The sequence below is a fragment of the Mesoplodon densirostris genome, chromosome 2 (genome assembly GCF_025265405.1).
Source record: "Mesoplodon densirostris isolate mMesDen1 chromosome 2, mMesDen1 primary haplotype, whole genome shotgun sequence".
Classification (NCBI taxonomy): domain Eukaryota; kingdom Metazoa; phylum Chordata; class Mammalia; order Artiodactyla; family Ziphiidae; genus Mesoplodon; species Mesoplodon densirostris.
The window spans coordinates 191,725,460-191,742,414 of NC_082662.1; the positions used below are offsets into that span (position 1 = coordinate 191,725,460).

Genomic DNA, 16,955 nt, shown 5'->3' on the forward strand with positions numbered 1-16,955 from the left:
GATACCAGCTCCCTAGAAGGGAGGACCTTAATTACCACACGTCCCTCCACAGACAGGCCCCTCACTGGGCCCCTGGGGCCACGCTTGGCCGGAGGTGGGCCTGGTATGGGACCCTGACCCGCAGGCCTTGCACCTGCTTCTGGGGGCGCAGGAGCCAGACGCTCCCAAAGTCCTGGGCTGGAAACAGCAGGGCTCAGGCCGCATCCCCCCCTCTCACTGCCTCTATTTTCGGGCTGAGTCCTCCCTCTCCAAGCGTCAGCTACCCCGACCTGACTGCTCACCCGCCCTGGCAGGCCCCGGGCTCTGTGGGGAGGGGGTGGGAGTGGGCTGGGCTCCCTCCAGGGGGCCTGCTCGGCCTCAGTGTCCCTGTCTGACTGCAGAGGGACCGCACTCCTGCCCCAGGCACTGGGGCTTGCCCGACAGCTGGCCTGGGCCCCAGCCTCCCAGCCCCCGGCAGCCCCTTGGAGGGCTCTGGGATCTGCAGGGTCCACAGAAAGACCCTAACAAGCTGGGCTGCAGAGAAGCCACAGGCATCTGTGGTCACAGGTCCTGGGAAGGCGGCCGACCCATCCCAGGGCTGAGGCTCCTTCCTTAGGGTCAAGGCACTGTGACCTGTTAGGATACAAATCTTACTGGGCGGGGGAGGGGAGTGGCATTCCACTCTATTTGTTAACTCTTTAAGGCACGTCTGCTTCAATGAGCCAAAGTGGGCTTGTTTGAGGGACAGGGAGCTGGTGCCTGTAGGGGGGTGGCCCATGGTGGTCCTCACAGCCAGCGCTCAGAGCAGGCTGGCGGGCACAGCTGCCATGAGATGCTTTTACAAGTCAGTGACTGTTTCCCTCCTGGGGTCATCCCCTGTCTCGCCCCTTAAGCAGATGCTGGGCCCTGTGCCTCGGGAGAGGTTTGGAGGTAAGTCCCAGACGGTGGTTTCCTGAGGCCCGACCCTGGTGTGGGAGGCATGGTGGAGGCGTCTCCCCAGCAAAACAGAGACTCACCCCAGGGTTTGGAGGTTCAAGGGTAGATTGACCTTGGACCTGCTCCCTCACAGCACCCTGAAGATGTGGCTGGGTCTGGGAGAGGGCCCTGAGGACCCCTGAGAAAGCAGGGTCCAGCCTTTCCAAGGCCCCCTGCTTCCTGAACGTGGAGACAGCGGACGGTGGCCTGGGGAGCCATATGGCCAGAACAACATGGCCTCGGCCCGGCTGGGCGAGGCCCTACAGCCCCTGCTTCTTGGTCCTGCCTGAGACCCGGGCCTGGGGCAGCAGGATGACCAGAGAACAGCCCTGACTGACGTTCCCTCCATCCCAGACGGGTGTGGGCTTAGGACCCAAACAAAGTTAGTTTCTAGGAATAAAGATGGTACTTCTTGGGCACCCCAGTGGTGGGTTGAGCTTCACCCCTACTCTGCTGCTTTTCCTATGTGCAGCTGAGGGAGGTGGGGCTTGGAGGGGAGTGGGGCTCCAGCCCACCTGCCCTGACTTGGCCAACAGCGTCTCAGGGAAGCCGGCCGGGCGTCCTGTGACCGCACCGCCCACAGGTGTCCCGGGCCCTGGCATCTGTCTGCATGACCACCTGAGCCTCCAGGTCTGGAAACTGACCTGTTGGAGTGAGGGAAGTGGCTATATTTATCCCGGTGAACTCTCACACAAATGGATGCGGTCTGAGCAGGCTTCCCCACCACCCTGCCTTCCCCTTCTCTTCCCGCAAGGAGACCAGCTCCCAGGGGTCCAGGCGGGTCAGGCGTGCGGGTCAGTCCAGACAAGGGAGCCAGCGGAGCTGAGGGTCACAGAGGAGGAGCCTCTTCGCCTGGGGTGGCTGGTGATGGCGGAGGAGGGAAAGCGGGGAGCCCACCTGGGAGAGGGTGGGAGATGGTATTGTCTTGGGTAATGGTGGTGACAACGGCTCTGGGTCATTAAGCTTGTGTGCCAGGCTCTGTTCTAGCCACACACACACAGTTCATCCTCACAGGGACCCTGAAGGGGGGCACTCTTACTCCCATTTAACAGATGAGGAAACTGAACCACAGAGAGGTTAAGTAATTTCTCCAGAATCGCTTCTGAGCAGCAGGGCCATAATGTGAATCCAGGGTCCATGGCCTCAACCACGCCGTGCTGGGAGGGGGAGAAAGGGCACCCAGGGACCCCTGGAGGGGCTCATCAGATCCTGTCCCTCGCCCCCCAGGCCTGGGCTCAGAGGGGCTTGGCTGTGGGCTAGGAGCACTGTGAGGGCAGAGAGGGGACAGAATGGCCACCTACTCAGCCATCCCCGTGTGCCTGCCAGACACTTGTCACCGTGACGGTCCTGGGAGGGCAGCCCCCTGCTTGCCCAGGCACGGAGGAGGGCGCTGGGGCTCACGGCCTGGAGAAAGCTGCCACCAAAGTCAGCCAGAGGCGCTGTGGCTGATGGAAGGCCTGTGCTTTGCCAGGGCTCCCCCGAGACCGACCGGCTTGGGCCAAGCGCTCAGGGCGTCTCTGAAAGATTTGTTCGTCCACCATCTCGGTGCCTACGCGGTGCCTGGGTTGAGGGGTGCGGGTGAGGGTGGGGGGCTCTAAGTCCCCTCGGTGGGAGAGGGAAGGCTCCGAGCGGGGCCTAAAAGCCAGGCTCTCCTGTCATTTTGCCAGAAGCTTGTCCGGTGGCCCCGGCTGGGACGCCTGTGCCCTGCAAGTCCAGGGTCTCTGACGGGCCAGGCCAGACCTGGGGTCCGTCCGAGGGGAGGTGGAGTGGGCTGTGGCCTCAGCAGGCACATTCCGGACCCTAAAAAAAGACAGCGCCCTGGATGCCAGAGGCTTAGACAGCAGCAACCGGAGCCCCAGGAATGTGCGGGGGCTGCGGTCTGAGGGCAGGCGGGCTTGGGAGGGAGGGAGGGAGGCCCCGGAGGGGAGACAGGCCCATCCAGTCCCGCCGGCCTCCCTGCGCCTGCAGCACCAAGGCTAGCTTGACCCGTGTCACCAAAAATCATTTAGAACACGGAAATCAGGCACCGTGTCCTTGCTGGAACCTTTGCTAACCGGTCTGGCCAAGGAGTCTTCGGCTGTCTAGGGCGGGTTTCTCAGCCTCAGCACTCCTTGTATTTGGGGTGGACAGCTCTTTGTTGGCAGGCGTGGGGCTGTCCTGTGAGTTGCAGGGGGGGAGGTGTAGCAGCATCCCCGGCCTCTGCCCTCTAGTTGCTAGAGGCGCTCAGGACACAGGCTCCTCCCCAAGCCCCAGGCACCGCCAAATGCCCCGCCCTGAAAACCACTGACCTTCGGGGCTGTACCTTTGTTTGAGTCTCAGGATTCTGCCCAGTAGAAACACAAATGGTTTCTGCCTGATAGAAACGGTCATCCCATGGCCACACTTCCATTGCCCTGTGGCTAGCTCAGTGTGCCACCCGGCAGGCAGTCCTAGCCTATCACTTTTTCTCCAATAGCGTAGATTCCTGTTTCTCAAATTCTCCTTGAGCCAATTCTACCCTCCTCCTTGTTCTCTTACGCGTTGAATTAACCTCTGACATGCGTTCCTTCTATATTTTAAGCAGTTTTTACTTTTAGTTTGTGGGCGAAGTGATAGATAGATCATTTCTAGCCTGTCCCAAGAACTGGTCACGTGACTCTGGTCACGGCTGTTATTTTTCCACGTGGGTCCCCTCCGGCTGGCACAGGCTGGAATGGAGACCCTCCCAAAGGTTTCCTTTAATTAATTCAGTCAGGGGGTCCCCCAGGAGCAGGGCTCCTTGAGGTCTCAGGGAGCAGGTAGCCCTTCAAGGGGCAGAGCTGGACTTGCAGGGTCCTGGTCTGGGCTGGGGGCCAGCGCCCTGGGTGCTGGTCTCAGCCTTCACCTCCCTGCGCTTTGCTGGCCCCTAGGCAGCTCAGGGTCTATTCCATCCTCCTGCTTCCCTGACACATGGTGCCCCTTTGTGACCGGTGTCCCCAGCCTCCACTCGGCTGGCAGAACCCTGGGACAGCTGTGTTAGCCACTGGTCCTGCAGGCCTAAAGCAGCCTGCTCTCTGGGGCAAGTAGGGGTGGGGCTGGATCTTAACGTCTGTCCTGGGCTGGATGGGCTGCACCTCCACAGTCAGCAGAAAGTGGGGTCTCACGCAGGGAGGGGCCGGGACCTGCTGTCCTGGGACCCGCCCCCCAAGGCCACTCCCCAGGGAAGCAGAGACCACTCTCCTCCTGTGTCCCATTCTGATGTCCAGGGAGCCACACCCAATGCCCCACTGAGGGTACAGGTCTGCCCACGGAGTCCACTGGGCATGCGCTGTGCCTCAGTTTATTCATCTGTAAAAGTGAGAAATATAATAGTGCTGCCTTATGAGGCCGTGGAGGGTATTCAGGGGGATAATGCCCTGAGAGCATCAGAGCAGCGCCTGGCATGGAGCAGGTGCCCGACAGCTGAGGATGAAGATGATGATGGTGATGATGACGATGGTGATGATTGGCTGGAGGATGGGGCGGGGGGTGGGGTCAGGAAAGCCGTCCAGATGAGTTGGATATTGGAAGGAGAAGAGAAGGGTTAAAGAGATTGGGGACAGATGGTGGGTGGGGTGAAGGAGAATTTTTGTCTGAAATAATCCTTTGGTCATAGCTGCTAGGGATTATACCCTTTGACTCTGGAACAACCTGGGGTCTCTGTGACCAGGGGCTTTGTGGCCGGGGAGCCCACGCCGAGGCACTGTGACCCCCGCATGATAAAGATTCCTTGTGTCGATAGACAACGTGGCATAAGTTATAAGGGCTTGACTCATCCAGAACCTTCTCTGAACTTTACGGTGTTATCCCCATTTTACAAGTGAGGGAACTGAGGGCACAGAGAAGTTAAGTAACTTGCCCAAGATCACACAGCTGTAGCTCCAGAGCCCATTGTCTGAACCACCATCGGCTTCTCCAGCCAGGCAGCTTTCAGCCTCAGTGAGAGCTGGTGGCGGGGGGGAGGAGGAGGAAGAAGCTCCCGGAGGGGCCCCCTGCCTCCCAGGGGAGATTGTTCCCAGGACAGGTGTCGAGCCTTCCCTCCCACGAGCGAGGGTGCCAGCTGCCTCGAGTCTGCACACCAGGCCCCTGTGGGAAGCTTTCTTGCCCCCTGACCTTTCCCCTTTCACCCCAGCTAGTCTGCAGTCACCCAAAGTGAGGGAGCTTCTTTCGCCCAGTGCTCAGACCTGCAAACCTCCGTGCTGGGTGGACGCAGGCCTCTGCACCTGCAGTGTCTGGGACTGACCTCACCGTCCCCCTCCCCCAGTCCAGCCCGCTCCTCCCCCAGGAACGCCTGTCTCGGAAAGCGATACCACCATCTGCTCCGTCACCCCCTCTGAAACCCGAGTGTCACCCTCGCCTTCTTCCTCCCCTCCCCCATGCCTTGTCCCCGAGTCCACAGATGCCCCCTCCTGAATCTCCCACTTCTCCGTCTCCACCGTCACCTGGGCCTCAGTTCCACTGGACACCACTTTCTCTGCTTCCCCACCCCCCAACCTGATGGCCTGAGAGATGCTCCAGACCCCAGCCCATCTCTCTACCTCGTGCCCCCAGCCCTTTGCCCACGTGGCCCCCTCACCCAGAGCTCTCCTCCTGCGGGGCTGCGACAGCCTCTGCTCCATGCCCCACCCTCATCCGGGACCCGCTCCAGGACTGGCCGGCCCAGCGCAAGACGCAAGTGCACGGCGCTTGTTCACAACCTGTGCCATTAAAGGTGCTAACATGCCTTCCTTCCGCGCTCCCTTTGTCAGCCTATCATGGTGGGGTTTATGGCCTATTTAGTGTTTTGTGGAGGGTGCAGACCCTCCCAGGCACCTCCCCTCCGTGACCCAGCGCACACGCCGCCCCCAGCCATGCGCTGGCTCTTCACATGGGCCCAGTGCCTCCACCAGCCTCCCCCATGGAGGCACTGAGCACCGGGAGGGAGGTTGGCGGGAAGCCAGACCCTGCAGGGCCCTCTCTGAATGGGCCATGGTGCCGTCAGCCCAGGCTGGGAACAGCACCTCCGTGTCTGTCCTGACACACTGAAGGACACGTGTGCCAACGCTGACGCTCCCAGGACCACGCCCACGCTCTGCCAGGTGGCCTCCCAGGGGACTGAGCTGAGAGTCTGTCCTCAGAGACAGGGGAGGGGTGGGAAGTGACAGAGGCAGAACCACGAGTGCGCCACGGCCTGTGCCCCGTCCCCGGTGACCCCAACTTACAAAACGTGGACTCAAAGATGAAATTATCAGATGTTTCGCTGCCACGACCCCAGAGCGTCACCCCCTGAGCCCAGGGCCCTCCCGAGTGCAGGTCACACCCCGTGAAGCCGGCCCTGCCCTCCAGGCTCAGGTCAGACGTGCCATCCGCTGGGGCCACCCTGACCACCCCGTCTCACTCAGGTTCTCCTCCAGGACAACGTCTAAGTGCACCCAGACGTTGCATGTTTCCCATTTCATTTTAACTGCTTGTTTGATTGATTGGATAAATTAATCTCTGTCAAGATGGGAATTATGTCTGTTTGGTTCACAAGTAGGTCCCCTGTACGTGCCAGGGATGTAACAGGCACACGACAAGTATCTGTTAAATAAGTAAGAAAGTTGGTGCAGAGTGGGTCCTTGGGCCTCCCTTCTCTCAACCACGGTTCTGTTGGATGATTGGCGGGGTCCCAGACCTTCCTCAGATTCCTACAAAGCGGCCAATAGGGCGAGGAAGAGAGAAAGCCCCCATCTCCCTCCCTCCTGCTCTAACTGCCCTCCCTTCCCTCTTGCTGGCTTTTGTGGAGATCAGCATATAACTACAAGTAGAAGCGGGGAGGCCTCAGCCAGGAGCTGGCTGTGTGACCTTGAGTATCACCTGCCCTCTCTGGGCTTCACAACAAAGGGTCCCTCACCGATGAGCAACGACCCACCCAGCTGTGACCTTCGACGTGATGGTCGTTACTTTGGGAAGGTTTCCGGTCCGGTTCTGCCAGGGAACTCATCCCCCTGTCTCTACAAGCCCTAGAACTTACGCAAGCCTCCGTCACTCAGCCCACAGGCCAAAGGCGAGCACACAATACCGTGTGAACGTTTGAGGGCAGCCGTTTTGTTTCAAGATGGCAGGCTACATACCCACTAAAGTCTGATTCTACATGTTCAAGGAGGGTGGAGTTTCTTTCCAAAATAGTCAACTTCTTTTTTTTTTTGCTGTACGCGGGCCTCTCACTGCTGTGGCCCCTCCCGTTGCGGAGCACAGGCTCCGGACACACAGGCCCCGCGGCCATGGCTCGCGGGCCCAGCCGCTCCGCGGCATGTGGGATCCTCCGGGATCGGGGCACGAACCCGTGTCCCCTGCATCGGCAGGCGGACTCTCAACCACTGCGCCACCAGGGAGGCCCTCAACTTCTTAAGGAGTTGAAATGGAACCGAGGGCCCCTGATATGAACTCCTAAAGGGTGGAGTGGATGCAGGGCCCCCCTGGATTCCAGAGCATAGACAACGGACGGGCCTCATGGGGCCCAGCCTCCGAGGAGCACCTTCCCCGCCTGCCTCACCGCAGGGCCTGCCTGCTTTGGATCCCACTCTCCGAGCTTTTCCACTTATAGCCAAGCACACACTTAGAATCCCAGCTTCTCCCCAGCTCAAGATAGATTCCTATGGAAACCAGCACAAAGCAGAGGCAGAAATAAATGCCATCCTTTCAGGCCCTGGACGCACGCTGACAGCCCTCCTTCCACCCACCCCGCAGACTTAGTGCAGGAAAAGCCTGCTGAAAGGGCGGGTCCATCGGCCTGTCCCCTCAGGAGCCTGGTAAACGCCCGAGAACAACATCTCCAGGGGCTTCCCCAGGGGCCCTCGTACTGTCTCCACGTTGGTGGCACAGCTATCCAGGCCAGGTCTGAAAGTCAGAGCCCCGCGTCTGAGACCCTGGGAGAAGACGCGTGCATGGGGGTGACCCCCTGAGCCTCAGTTTCCTTGTCTTGTAATGGGTCTAATAACGTTACTGACTTCATGGGGGCAGTTACCGGAAGTGAAAAAGACAATAATGTAAATTATTTAGCACAGAACCTGGCATCTAATAAGCACTTAATAAACGCCAAGCATTTTATTATGATCTAGCTCTTGGGTAAGTCCGTCTTTTACCCCCCCTAAGCCTCAGTTTTCTCATCCGTAAACAGGGTGAGCTGGGGAGGAGCCAGGACAGCCTGATTCTGGAAAGCCCCTTCCAGACGCGGCCTTTTCTGGCCTGTGGACTTGTTACCGGCGGCGGGGTGAGGAGTGTGGCTCTAACACATGTGCTCTCTCTCCATCAGACCATCCCAGAAAGGCAAGCTCCCCAGAAGCACGATCCTTCCGGGTTACAACCAGGGAAGGGAACTCAGCATTCAGCCCCCATCGTTGGCCTTACAAAGCCTCAGTTTCCACATCTGTCAAATGGAACTAGTTTAGGGGCCATGGTGAGGAGGACGTGGCTTACTCTCGTAAGGACCTCAGCACAGTGCCCCTGGCACACTGGGTACTTGCCCAGTGCTGATATGATGGAATCCAGCCCGGCCAGGTTTCCCTGCAAAGCTCTGAGCCACTCAGCCAGTCCTGCAGGTGGTGGGGACGTGGGGTCTGTATCCTTGGGGGTTGTAGCTCCAGCATCATCTACCAGCCCGCAGCCTGGGCAGCAGGCCGGCAGGAGGAAGGGAAGACTCATCTTACCAGGCCGAGGTTCAGAGAGTTGCTGTCGTCCTCCGGCATGGGCAGGTACACGGCCAGGGCCACACAGTTGGCGAAGATGGTGAGTAAGATGATGGTCTCGAATGGTCTGGTGCAGGGTTAAGGAGAGCCCTCGAGTGAGGCGTGGGATTCGTGGGATTAAGGGGAAGAGCGCGTTGGGGGTCTGTTTGGACCGACTACAAGGCCAGGCTGATGGGTCCACGTTGCCCTCCTGCAGGGCACAGACGGGGCCAGGCTCCTGTGGGGCACCCGCCTCCCTCTCCTCCAACAGAGAGCATCCGCTGAGACGCTTTGGGACCACGAGGCTCTGGCTCCTGGCTGGGGGCTACTCAGCCTCAAGGCCCGGGGAGTCTTAAGCCCCCATCTTAGTACCGACCCCCTCAACCCCCCGCTCCACTGACCACCGCTCTCCCTGCTCCGCGCAGCCACGGCCAGACACGCCGCGGCGTCCTCGCAGAATCAGCAAGGGAAGCTGGGGCTGCTGCGGCCTGGGCTAAGCACCCCCGGGAAGCGGGCCGGGGGGGGTGAAACCTGGACTCTGCAGCCTGAGGAGGGGACGGTAACAGACGGTAACCGAGGGCACCCGTGGCCCCAGGGCCGTGCGCCCACCCACACAGGCCCTGCCAGCCGTTTTCCGGAGGGCACCCCCACCAGGCTCCCTGGATTTGCTGGTGAGCAGCACAGCCTCCGGGGAGGCTGACCATTAGAGGGCGGGTGTGGACAGCACTGAGGGGGAGAAGGGGCGAGGGCCCAGCTCTTCGTGCGTGGTTGGGGGACGCCCTGTACAGATGGCTAGAGGGAGACCCCATGCCCTTCCCAGCCACCTTCCTCTGCGGTTGGAAGAGAGGCGGCCTCGGGGCAGAGGACTGGAGAGGGGACAGGATGCAGGCGAGAGAGACGGGTGGGGAAGTCCTCCCCCGTCCCCCAGACAGAGGAGGGCACGAGGCTCCTGGGTGCCGCGTAAGGCAGGGCTGGCTCCTACCCAGACCTTCCAGCTCCGCCTGGGTTTTCCTTGTCCCTGCGGCTCCCTCACTCTCCTTGCTTTAGGGAACAGCTGGTGGGAGCCTGGGCTTCCAAAACCCTTCCGAAGTATTTCAAATATCCCCGAGCAGCTCACTCAGCACCCACTTGACAGTGGCCGCCCCCTCTGCAGCTCCTTCCTCTCTTCCCCAAATAAGCTGGAAATTTTCATTATTCTTCCTCGCAGAGCTAATGCCAACATAGAAGGGGGCTCACGTCCCTGTGCCCACGTGGTGCCTCCCACCCAGGCCTGCTGTCGCAGCAGAGCTCGGCGCAGGCCCATCTCTCCTCCCTGCCCGGCCCGCTGTCGCCTCCCCCGACCCCAGCCCTGTCCCATATCCCAGGGAGGCTGAGAGGAGCCCTCGACGCTGGGGACTGGGGATTTGGGCACACCTTCCAGCACCTTCCAGAGACACTACAGAGGCACCCAGGCTGCCTTCAGGACCTGGGCCTCAGCCCCGGGCCCTGGAAGCCCTGCCGGTTCCCCCTGCTCCTCGGTTGAGGGCTTCCTTCGCAAAGGCTCCCAGCTCCATCCCCAGGCCCCGGTCTCCGGCCCCCAAAGCCTGTGATCTGTGAGCCCCAGTCCTCGCCTCCCATGACACACACACACTCTCCGTGCAGCCCCTTGGCCCTGAAGGATACCTCCATTCCACGATGCTGATGCAGGCCTTCCTCACGGGGTTCTGGAGAGTCAAGCAGAACAAGGCCCGGGGCGGCCTGGGCAGGACCTCGGGAACGGGCTTCTTGGGCTGTTTCTTCCTCAGGCCCTCATCCTGGGGCGAGGACGGCTCCATGGCTCCCGGAGCCTCAGCCTCTCCTGCTCTCCACCCGCTGCCCTCTCTTCCCTGAGTCCCCAGTGCCCCTGCCTTGGGGACTGGGCGGCTGAGCCCCTGGGCGAGCCTGCCCTGCTGAGCCAGCCGGGGCGGGCCGGGGATTGCTCTCCCTGCTCCCAGGGAGTAAAATTAGCCTCCACGGGCTCTCTGCTGCCCAGCCGAGCTCCCGTGGCCAGGCAGCTGTCGTTCCTGCCCAGCCCAGCCAGTGACAGCCCAGTATGTCCCCAAGGAGGCTGGGGGTGGGGCTGGGGGCTCACACATGGGTCTGGGCTGGGGCAGGAGACAGGATGGAAGGTTCAAGGCTGGGGTGAAGGAGAGCTCACGAAGTGCTGTGGAGCCTCAGGCTTCAGACTAGCTCCTTGGGGTCAACATTCAACCCATCCCTCCCTGCAGGCCCAGGACACTGTCCAGAAAGGGTGCTGGGTGGTCCAGCTCAGTAGGAGTCCACAGCCCTCCCTCACATCTCTACCTGCAGCTGTCAGGCCAAGATCCTCCACCCTCACCCCATGCCTACGCCCCGTGGGGGGGGGGCTCCTGGGTGTGCCCACCTTTCCCCCACCACCACCACAGCCTGCCCCTAGCTGTGCAAGGGGCGGTGTCTATCTCTGGGACTCTGTGCCCTCCCCACACTGGCCCTGGCATGTACTAAGCTCTCTGTAAATGTTAGCTGAATGCATGAGCTAACTGAACACCCCACACACCCTGGAGGCAAGTGCTTGCGTGGGAAGGAGACAGAGGCGCCAGGGAAGGGAAGGCGGACAACGACCCGAGAATCACAAAAGCCAACGTCTTTATTTAGCCCCGTCGTGCAAACACAGCGCCGGTACACCCATGCGGTCCCCACGCCCACAGAGTACAGTCTGAGGGGGGGAACACGCAGTCCTCACCCACCGCGGGGGCGGTTGGGGGGGGGGAAGGAAAGGGCCACACCGGGGCGTGGGGTGGGTAAGGCTCTACATTAAGGAAGCCAGAGGGCGCCACCAACGCACACACTCCGCCGCCTCCTGGGCTGAGTGCACGTTGAATCTGGCCTGCGCCTCTCCCTCTGGGCTCCTCTGCGGGGGGGGGGGGGGGGGGGTGACAAGCAAGTCCCCGAAGCGGACGCTGGCGTCTGAGGCCATCTCGTGGAGAGCAGGGGCGTGGCGTGCGGACCAGAGCAGACTCGCCTCCTGGGCTGCGCCCGTGGCCACGGAGGACGGTGCAGGACCACCACGACCGGGGTGCCTCCGACCTACCCCGGCGCGGGGCTGAGGCCCAGCCGGAGCCCGACCCCAGGGTGGCCGGCATGGACAGGGCGCGCGACCTCGCCGCCCCCCGACAGCCGCTCTGGCCTCTCTCGTGCCCCTCGTCCCCCCCCCCCCGCCCCCGTCCCCCGGCTGGAAGGGACGGAGCCGGGGTGGCGCTGGCGAAGGGAGGGTGCCGCGGACGCCTGAGCGCCCCGAGCCCGGGCGGCCCCAGCCCCGGTCAGTGACTGCAGTCCTCCGACTCGAAGAAGGGCGAGGAAGAGCAGCACGACGGCTCGGACGAGTCGGGCGCCAGGGTTGGGGCGGCCCGGGGCTCGCGGGGCCCGGGGCCGTCGGGCGCGGCGCGTAGCAGTTCCTGCAGCTGCTTGATATAGCGGATGGCGGCGCGCAGGGTCTCCACCTTGCTGAGCCGCTTCTCGGCCAGGGCGCCAGGCAGGTGGCCGCGGAGACGCGCGTAGCCCTCGTTGACGCAGCGGACGCGCTGGCGCTCGCGCTCGTTGCGCTTCTGGATGAAGGCGGGCTCGAAGGGGTAGTCGCAGGCGCCCAGGGCGCCCGGCAAGGGCGCGCGGGAGAACGCGGCCGCGTAGGCGTCGCAGTAGGGCGGCCGGGCGGCGCCCGGGTACAGCAGGAAGGGCACGGCGCCCAGAGGCTCGGCGCGGGCCGGGGTCGCCGGCCGGGGAGGGGGCCCGATGCCCAGCGGCAGGCAGCCGGGGGGCGCCGCGGGCCGGCGGGCCGCCAGCGTCCGGCAGAAGTCGTCGTTCATGGTCACCCCGACTCGGGGTCTGCGCGCCCTGCCCGCGGAGCAAGTCACATCGCCAGCCGCGGCTCCGGGCGGCCGGACTGGTCAGGGCTTCTTTTCGCTCTGGGAGCAGGCTCCGAGGTCCCCCTAAGGCGAGCCATCGCGGCGGACCGTGAGGCCTCTGCAGAGGCTCCGCGGCCACGTCTCAGAGCAGCCGGCGGGGATGCGGGGTGGGCGCGGGCCTTCCCAGGGCGCAGCCCTGAGGCTCCAGCGGGCCCCGCACCAGGGTCTTGGTCCTCGCGGCCCTCGGGGTCCCCGGGCTGTGCGCCGCGCAGGAGAGGGTCCCGGGTGCCGTCTCTAAGGAAGAGGGTGAACATATCAATTAGGAAAGGCCTTGTTGCATCGTGAGCTCCTTTGTGTCACCCCGCCCTCCAACGCGATGGTAAGTGTCACGAGGGGAGGGAGTGGGCTGCAGAAGACATACGCGCAGAGCAGGGTTCCAATCCTGGTTCACCCCTGAATGCTTGGGTGCCCTCTCTGAGCCAGTTTCCAGTCTGGAGATAATTAAAACATCCCTCCCAGGCGATGAATACTGAGTGAGGATCAAATGAGAAAAATATACCCAAGGACGCCTCCTCCAGGGCCTGCCTTCTAAAAGGTGCCCAGCGATGTCATTTCCTTTGAGGAACAAGTCTGGTCCCTCGCACCTGCCAGGGCCTCACATCTGGAGGCTCCGAACCTGCTTACTGAGCCGGCAGTAGAAACCCCAGCGGCAGCCATAAGGCAAGTAAGGGTCGGACTCTTTATTGAAGGCAATGCATCTTTTTTTATTTTTTTTTTGCGGTATGCGGGCCTCTCACTGTTGTGGCCTCTCCCGTTGCGGAGCACAGGCTCCGGACGCGCAGGCTCAGCGGCCATGGCTCACGGGCCCAGCCGCTCTGCGGCACGTGGGATCCTCCCGCACTGGGGCACGAACCCGTGTCCCCTGCATCGGCAGGCGGACTCCCAACCACTGCGCCACCAGGGAAGCCCAGGCATGTTCAGGAACCCACATGTGGCCTGGACTTTCAAAGCCCTCCCGCGTGGAGTGGCACCACCAAAGCTCTCTGTGCCCCAGTCCTCGGGGCGTGGGGGGGGGTCTGAGATGTGCCTGTGATTTCAGCTCCGTGTGGGCAGAGCCTGGCAGGCTAGAGAGTCTGCACAAATGCTTGTTGGATAACGGAGAGGGAGGATGAGACCGGAAGCTGGGCTGGGAGGGGCGGGACTAAGTCACAGCAGCCCCTGTCCCAGACTCCAGGATGCTCTTATTTTAGAAATAATTGGCCTGGTTTGCACTTCAGTGCCACCAACTCCTCTCACCCGCGGTTATCAGATTCCACTTCTTGTCATTTCCTCTAGGCATTCTCTCTGACCCGCCCCCTCCCCGTGTGTCCAGTGTCCTGTCGATGCCATCTTGCACTTGTCACACTGCCCTCCGCGGGAGATCTCAGGGTTCCCTGAATGAGCAAGTGAGTGGGTGCCGCAGCCCCGTGGACAGTGATGGGGCAGCGGGGCCTCAGGTGCCGGGCCGAGCCTTCTACCTGACGGCAGGGCCGGCTCTGTCCCTGACACACTCAGGTTCCCGGGAGTCCCCTGCACCTTCTCGCCTTTGTCCTTTATCCGGGCCCCAGTCTGTTCCCAGCTAGCTCTGCCCTCCATGCTGAACGGAAACCGGGAAGAATCAACAGCGTTCAAAGCACTGCCCTCGACAGCCTGTGTGCGGCTGCAGGACAAAGTCACGTCCCCCTCCCCCGCTCCACAGCCTCCGAGGGCTCCCCTTGGAAGGGAAGTGTCCTTCAAGGGATGGTTCTAGAACATCTCTTCCAAACACCCCTCGGCTCCGGACGCCCTGCTCATTCCTGACCTCACCCTTGGCTGACACGGACCAGGCGGGTCATGGGGGCCTCTCTGCTGCCCCCAGTCCTGCCCCAGGCTGATTGCCTGAGTTCTCCAGCCCCCAACACAGACTTTGCAGGCTGTGCATTCTGAGTCTCCAACCAGATAGTAAACCACCAGAAGGCAAGGCTTTCTCCCATTCGTAAGTGGTGCCCCTCAGTCCCTTGTCCAGTGCTGGGCATGTAACGAGTGCTCAAAATTATTTGCTATCAGTGCTTTGGTTTTATAAAAATATGGGATCCAGACTCTCCTCTCCTGCATGATCCCTGTCTATTCATATTTGACTTAATTATTTAAATATAATTTGATTGAGGTCAGAAGCTCATTTACATCTAATGACCATTTTAATAAATACAACTTAATATCTATTTGTGTCGATTCAATATTCAATGCCTGTTCATTTTCCTCACATGTTATTTACGTTTTTTATGACTATTCAGAAAAGTCACTCAAGCAAGAAACCTCACAGCTTGACCATGTGTTTCTTGAACTAGTTCTCTTTTTACTGTTAGAAAAGGGCCGATAACCTGGCAGCGAGCTCAGGTGAGGGCACAGATGCAGGTGAAGTGTGATCAGCATTTTCCTCCGCGGAATGCTCTACCCTGGCGAGGAGAAGAAGGATACCGTGTAGTAGGTTATCCTCAAGCGGCCTGAGACCACAGACTTACCAACAGCATCCGTGCATGGGGCTGCCCTAGGCTCTGGGACGGAGCGGAGAACAAAACCCGTGGTGAAATAATAATAATAGTAATAATAAAATAATAATGATAAGAGTGATCGCTTATTACTCTTGATGTGCAAGACATCGTGCCAAGTGCTTTACGTGAAACATCGCACTTAATTCGTACACAATTCTTGTGAGGTAGGTGCTAATCTCATCCTGTTGTACAGGTGAGAAAACGGAGGCTTGTAAAGGTTAAGTTACTTGCCCAAGGTTCCACAGCTAGTGATCTCACGAACTAGTAAATGCTAGTCACCCCTCCCCTTCTCCCCCTCCCCCCGATTCTCTCACTATTTCTCCTAGAGCTTCACGTTTGAACCAGAAGTTCAGAGGGGCTTGTGCTGACCTAACACGAGTACCTTACTAAACTATGACTCCTGTTGAAGGGGATGTTCCACCGCAGATTCTGATGATCACGCTGTTTGAGCTCCTGCCCTGGTAAGAGTGGCACCACAGGTCACCTTGGGAAGGTAATGGCCCCTTGCAGATGCTCTTAGGAGGATGGCCACGGACTTCTCTCGCTGGGAGGGGAGGACCGAGTTTAACCAGAGTCAAGTACCGGGAGCCGTACCCCTGGGAACGTGGTGAGGAACCCCCTCGCCTGAGCTTAAAAACACGAATACTGGGATCCTCCTTAACCTGCAGTACCTGGACAGGATCTGACAGCAACCGAGAACCAGCCCATGGGCTCAGCTCCCAGGCTGGGCCGAACCAGTTGTCGACAGCGGCACCGTGTGGCCGTGAGGAGAAATAGCAGGTTGCGGAAATTCCAGGTCCCGACTCCGTCATAACTACCCACCCTGGCGACTGAGTCCCCAGGTCTTTTGGAAAATTCGGGGTACTGGAGGACTCCCAAGAAGAGCCATGGGGTCTCCCGTTAACATCGACTACTTTCCTCCCTGAGTGGGTGGATCAGTTCACATCACTTAAACGTTCATTATATACAGATACATAAAAGATGCATCATTAAACATATTTCGTTTTCTGCAATTTGTTATTTGTATCAGTATGAAGCAACTTACTAGCTAAAAGCCTGCTTCTGAAATAGTGCGTGGGGGGCCGGCCCCGCCCACGTGAGCACGGAGGAGACTACTGCACTGGAGGGAGGGCCTGAAGCAATACTCTCCACCTTTCTAGGGCCCTAGTTTCTCCCGGGCGGGGCTCTTGCCCTCGGCACCTCAGGTGTACTTTCCCAGGCCTGGGGGCGGATGTGCTCGGTGGGAGAAACCTGACCGTCCACGAAGCTCACTGACCAATGGAGCTGTCCCGGCTGCCCTTTTATGATCAAGACGTGTTCACAGTCATGCCCGGCACAGTCATATATTGTACAAGGAACGTGGTGACACCCAGTCCAACTTGCAGCAGAGACAGTCAGGAAGCCACAAGTGGGGTCTCCTGGGCCTCCTTCCCCAGTCTTTGCTGCTCCTAATTCTGCATCAGGGGGCATTTGCCCCCCAACAACTATTAGCTACTTGTGGTCACATCCTGCCAGAGGCTCTCCCTACCACCCCCCATGGCACGTCATTACAACTTCTTGTTGATGGCTTCATGAGCATGGCCTGCCCACCCCAGGCCGTCCCTCTCCTAGGAGTCCAGCGTCACCCGACCCCATCTCCCCCTTTCCCCAGCCCTGCACTCTTCGTGGCCAGCAGGCAGACAGAGAATACTCTCCCCGGAGCCCTTCCTGACCCCATCTCCCGGCCCAAGTTGTAAACTCTAAGTGCAAGAATTCCTGTCTCATGCTCCATCTTTGAAACACACAGTCCCTGTTGCATAAATGTTCGTTGATTGACACTGGGTATCCCTGGGGAGGGCTGAACCACCTTG

General features: G+C 60.4%; 2 protein-coding genes across 2 annotated transcripts in view; both read right to left on the minus strand.

Annotated features, from left to right (window-relative positions):
- Window positions 1-10,450, minus strand: part of CACNA1S (calcium voltage-gated channel subunit alpha1 S) — a 60,213-nt gene extending 49,763 nt beyond the window's left edge. Inside the window, exons 1-2 of the mRNA XM_060088688.1 lie at window positions 10,299-10,450; window positions 8,619-8,724 (exon numbers count right to left, since the gene is read on the minus strand). Of these exons, the coding sequence (XP_059944671.1) occupies window positions 8,619-8,724; window positions 10,299-10,450 (258 nt within the window). The remainder of the gene's footprint in view (window positions 1-8,618; window positions 8,725-10,298) is intronic.
- Window positions 10,451-11,953: 1,503 nt separating this feature from the next.
- ASCL5 (achaete-scute family bHLH transcription factor 5) lies at window positions 11,954-12,496 on the minus strand. The gene has a single exon (XM_060088689.1). The coding sequence runs from the start codon at window positions 12,494-12,496 to the stop codon at window positions 11,954-11,956; it is 543 nt and encodes a 180-aa protein (XP_059944672.1).
- Window positions 12,497-16,955: the final 4,459 nt, after the last annotated feature.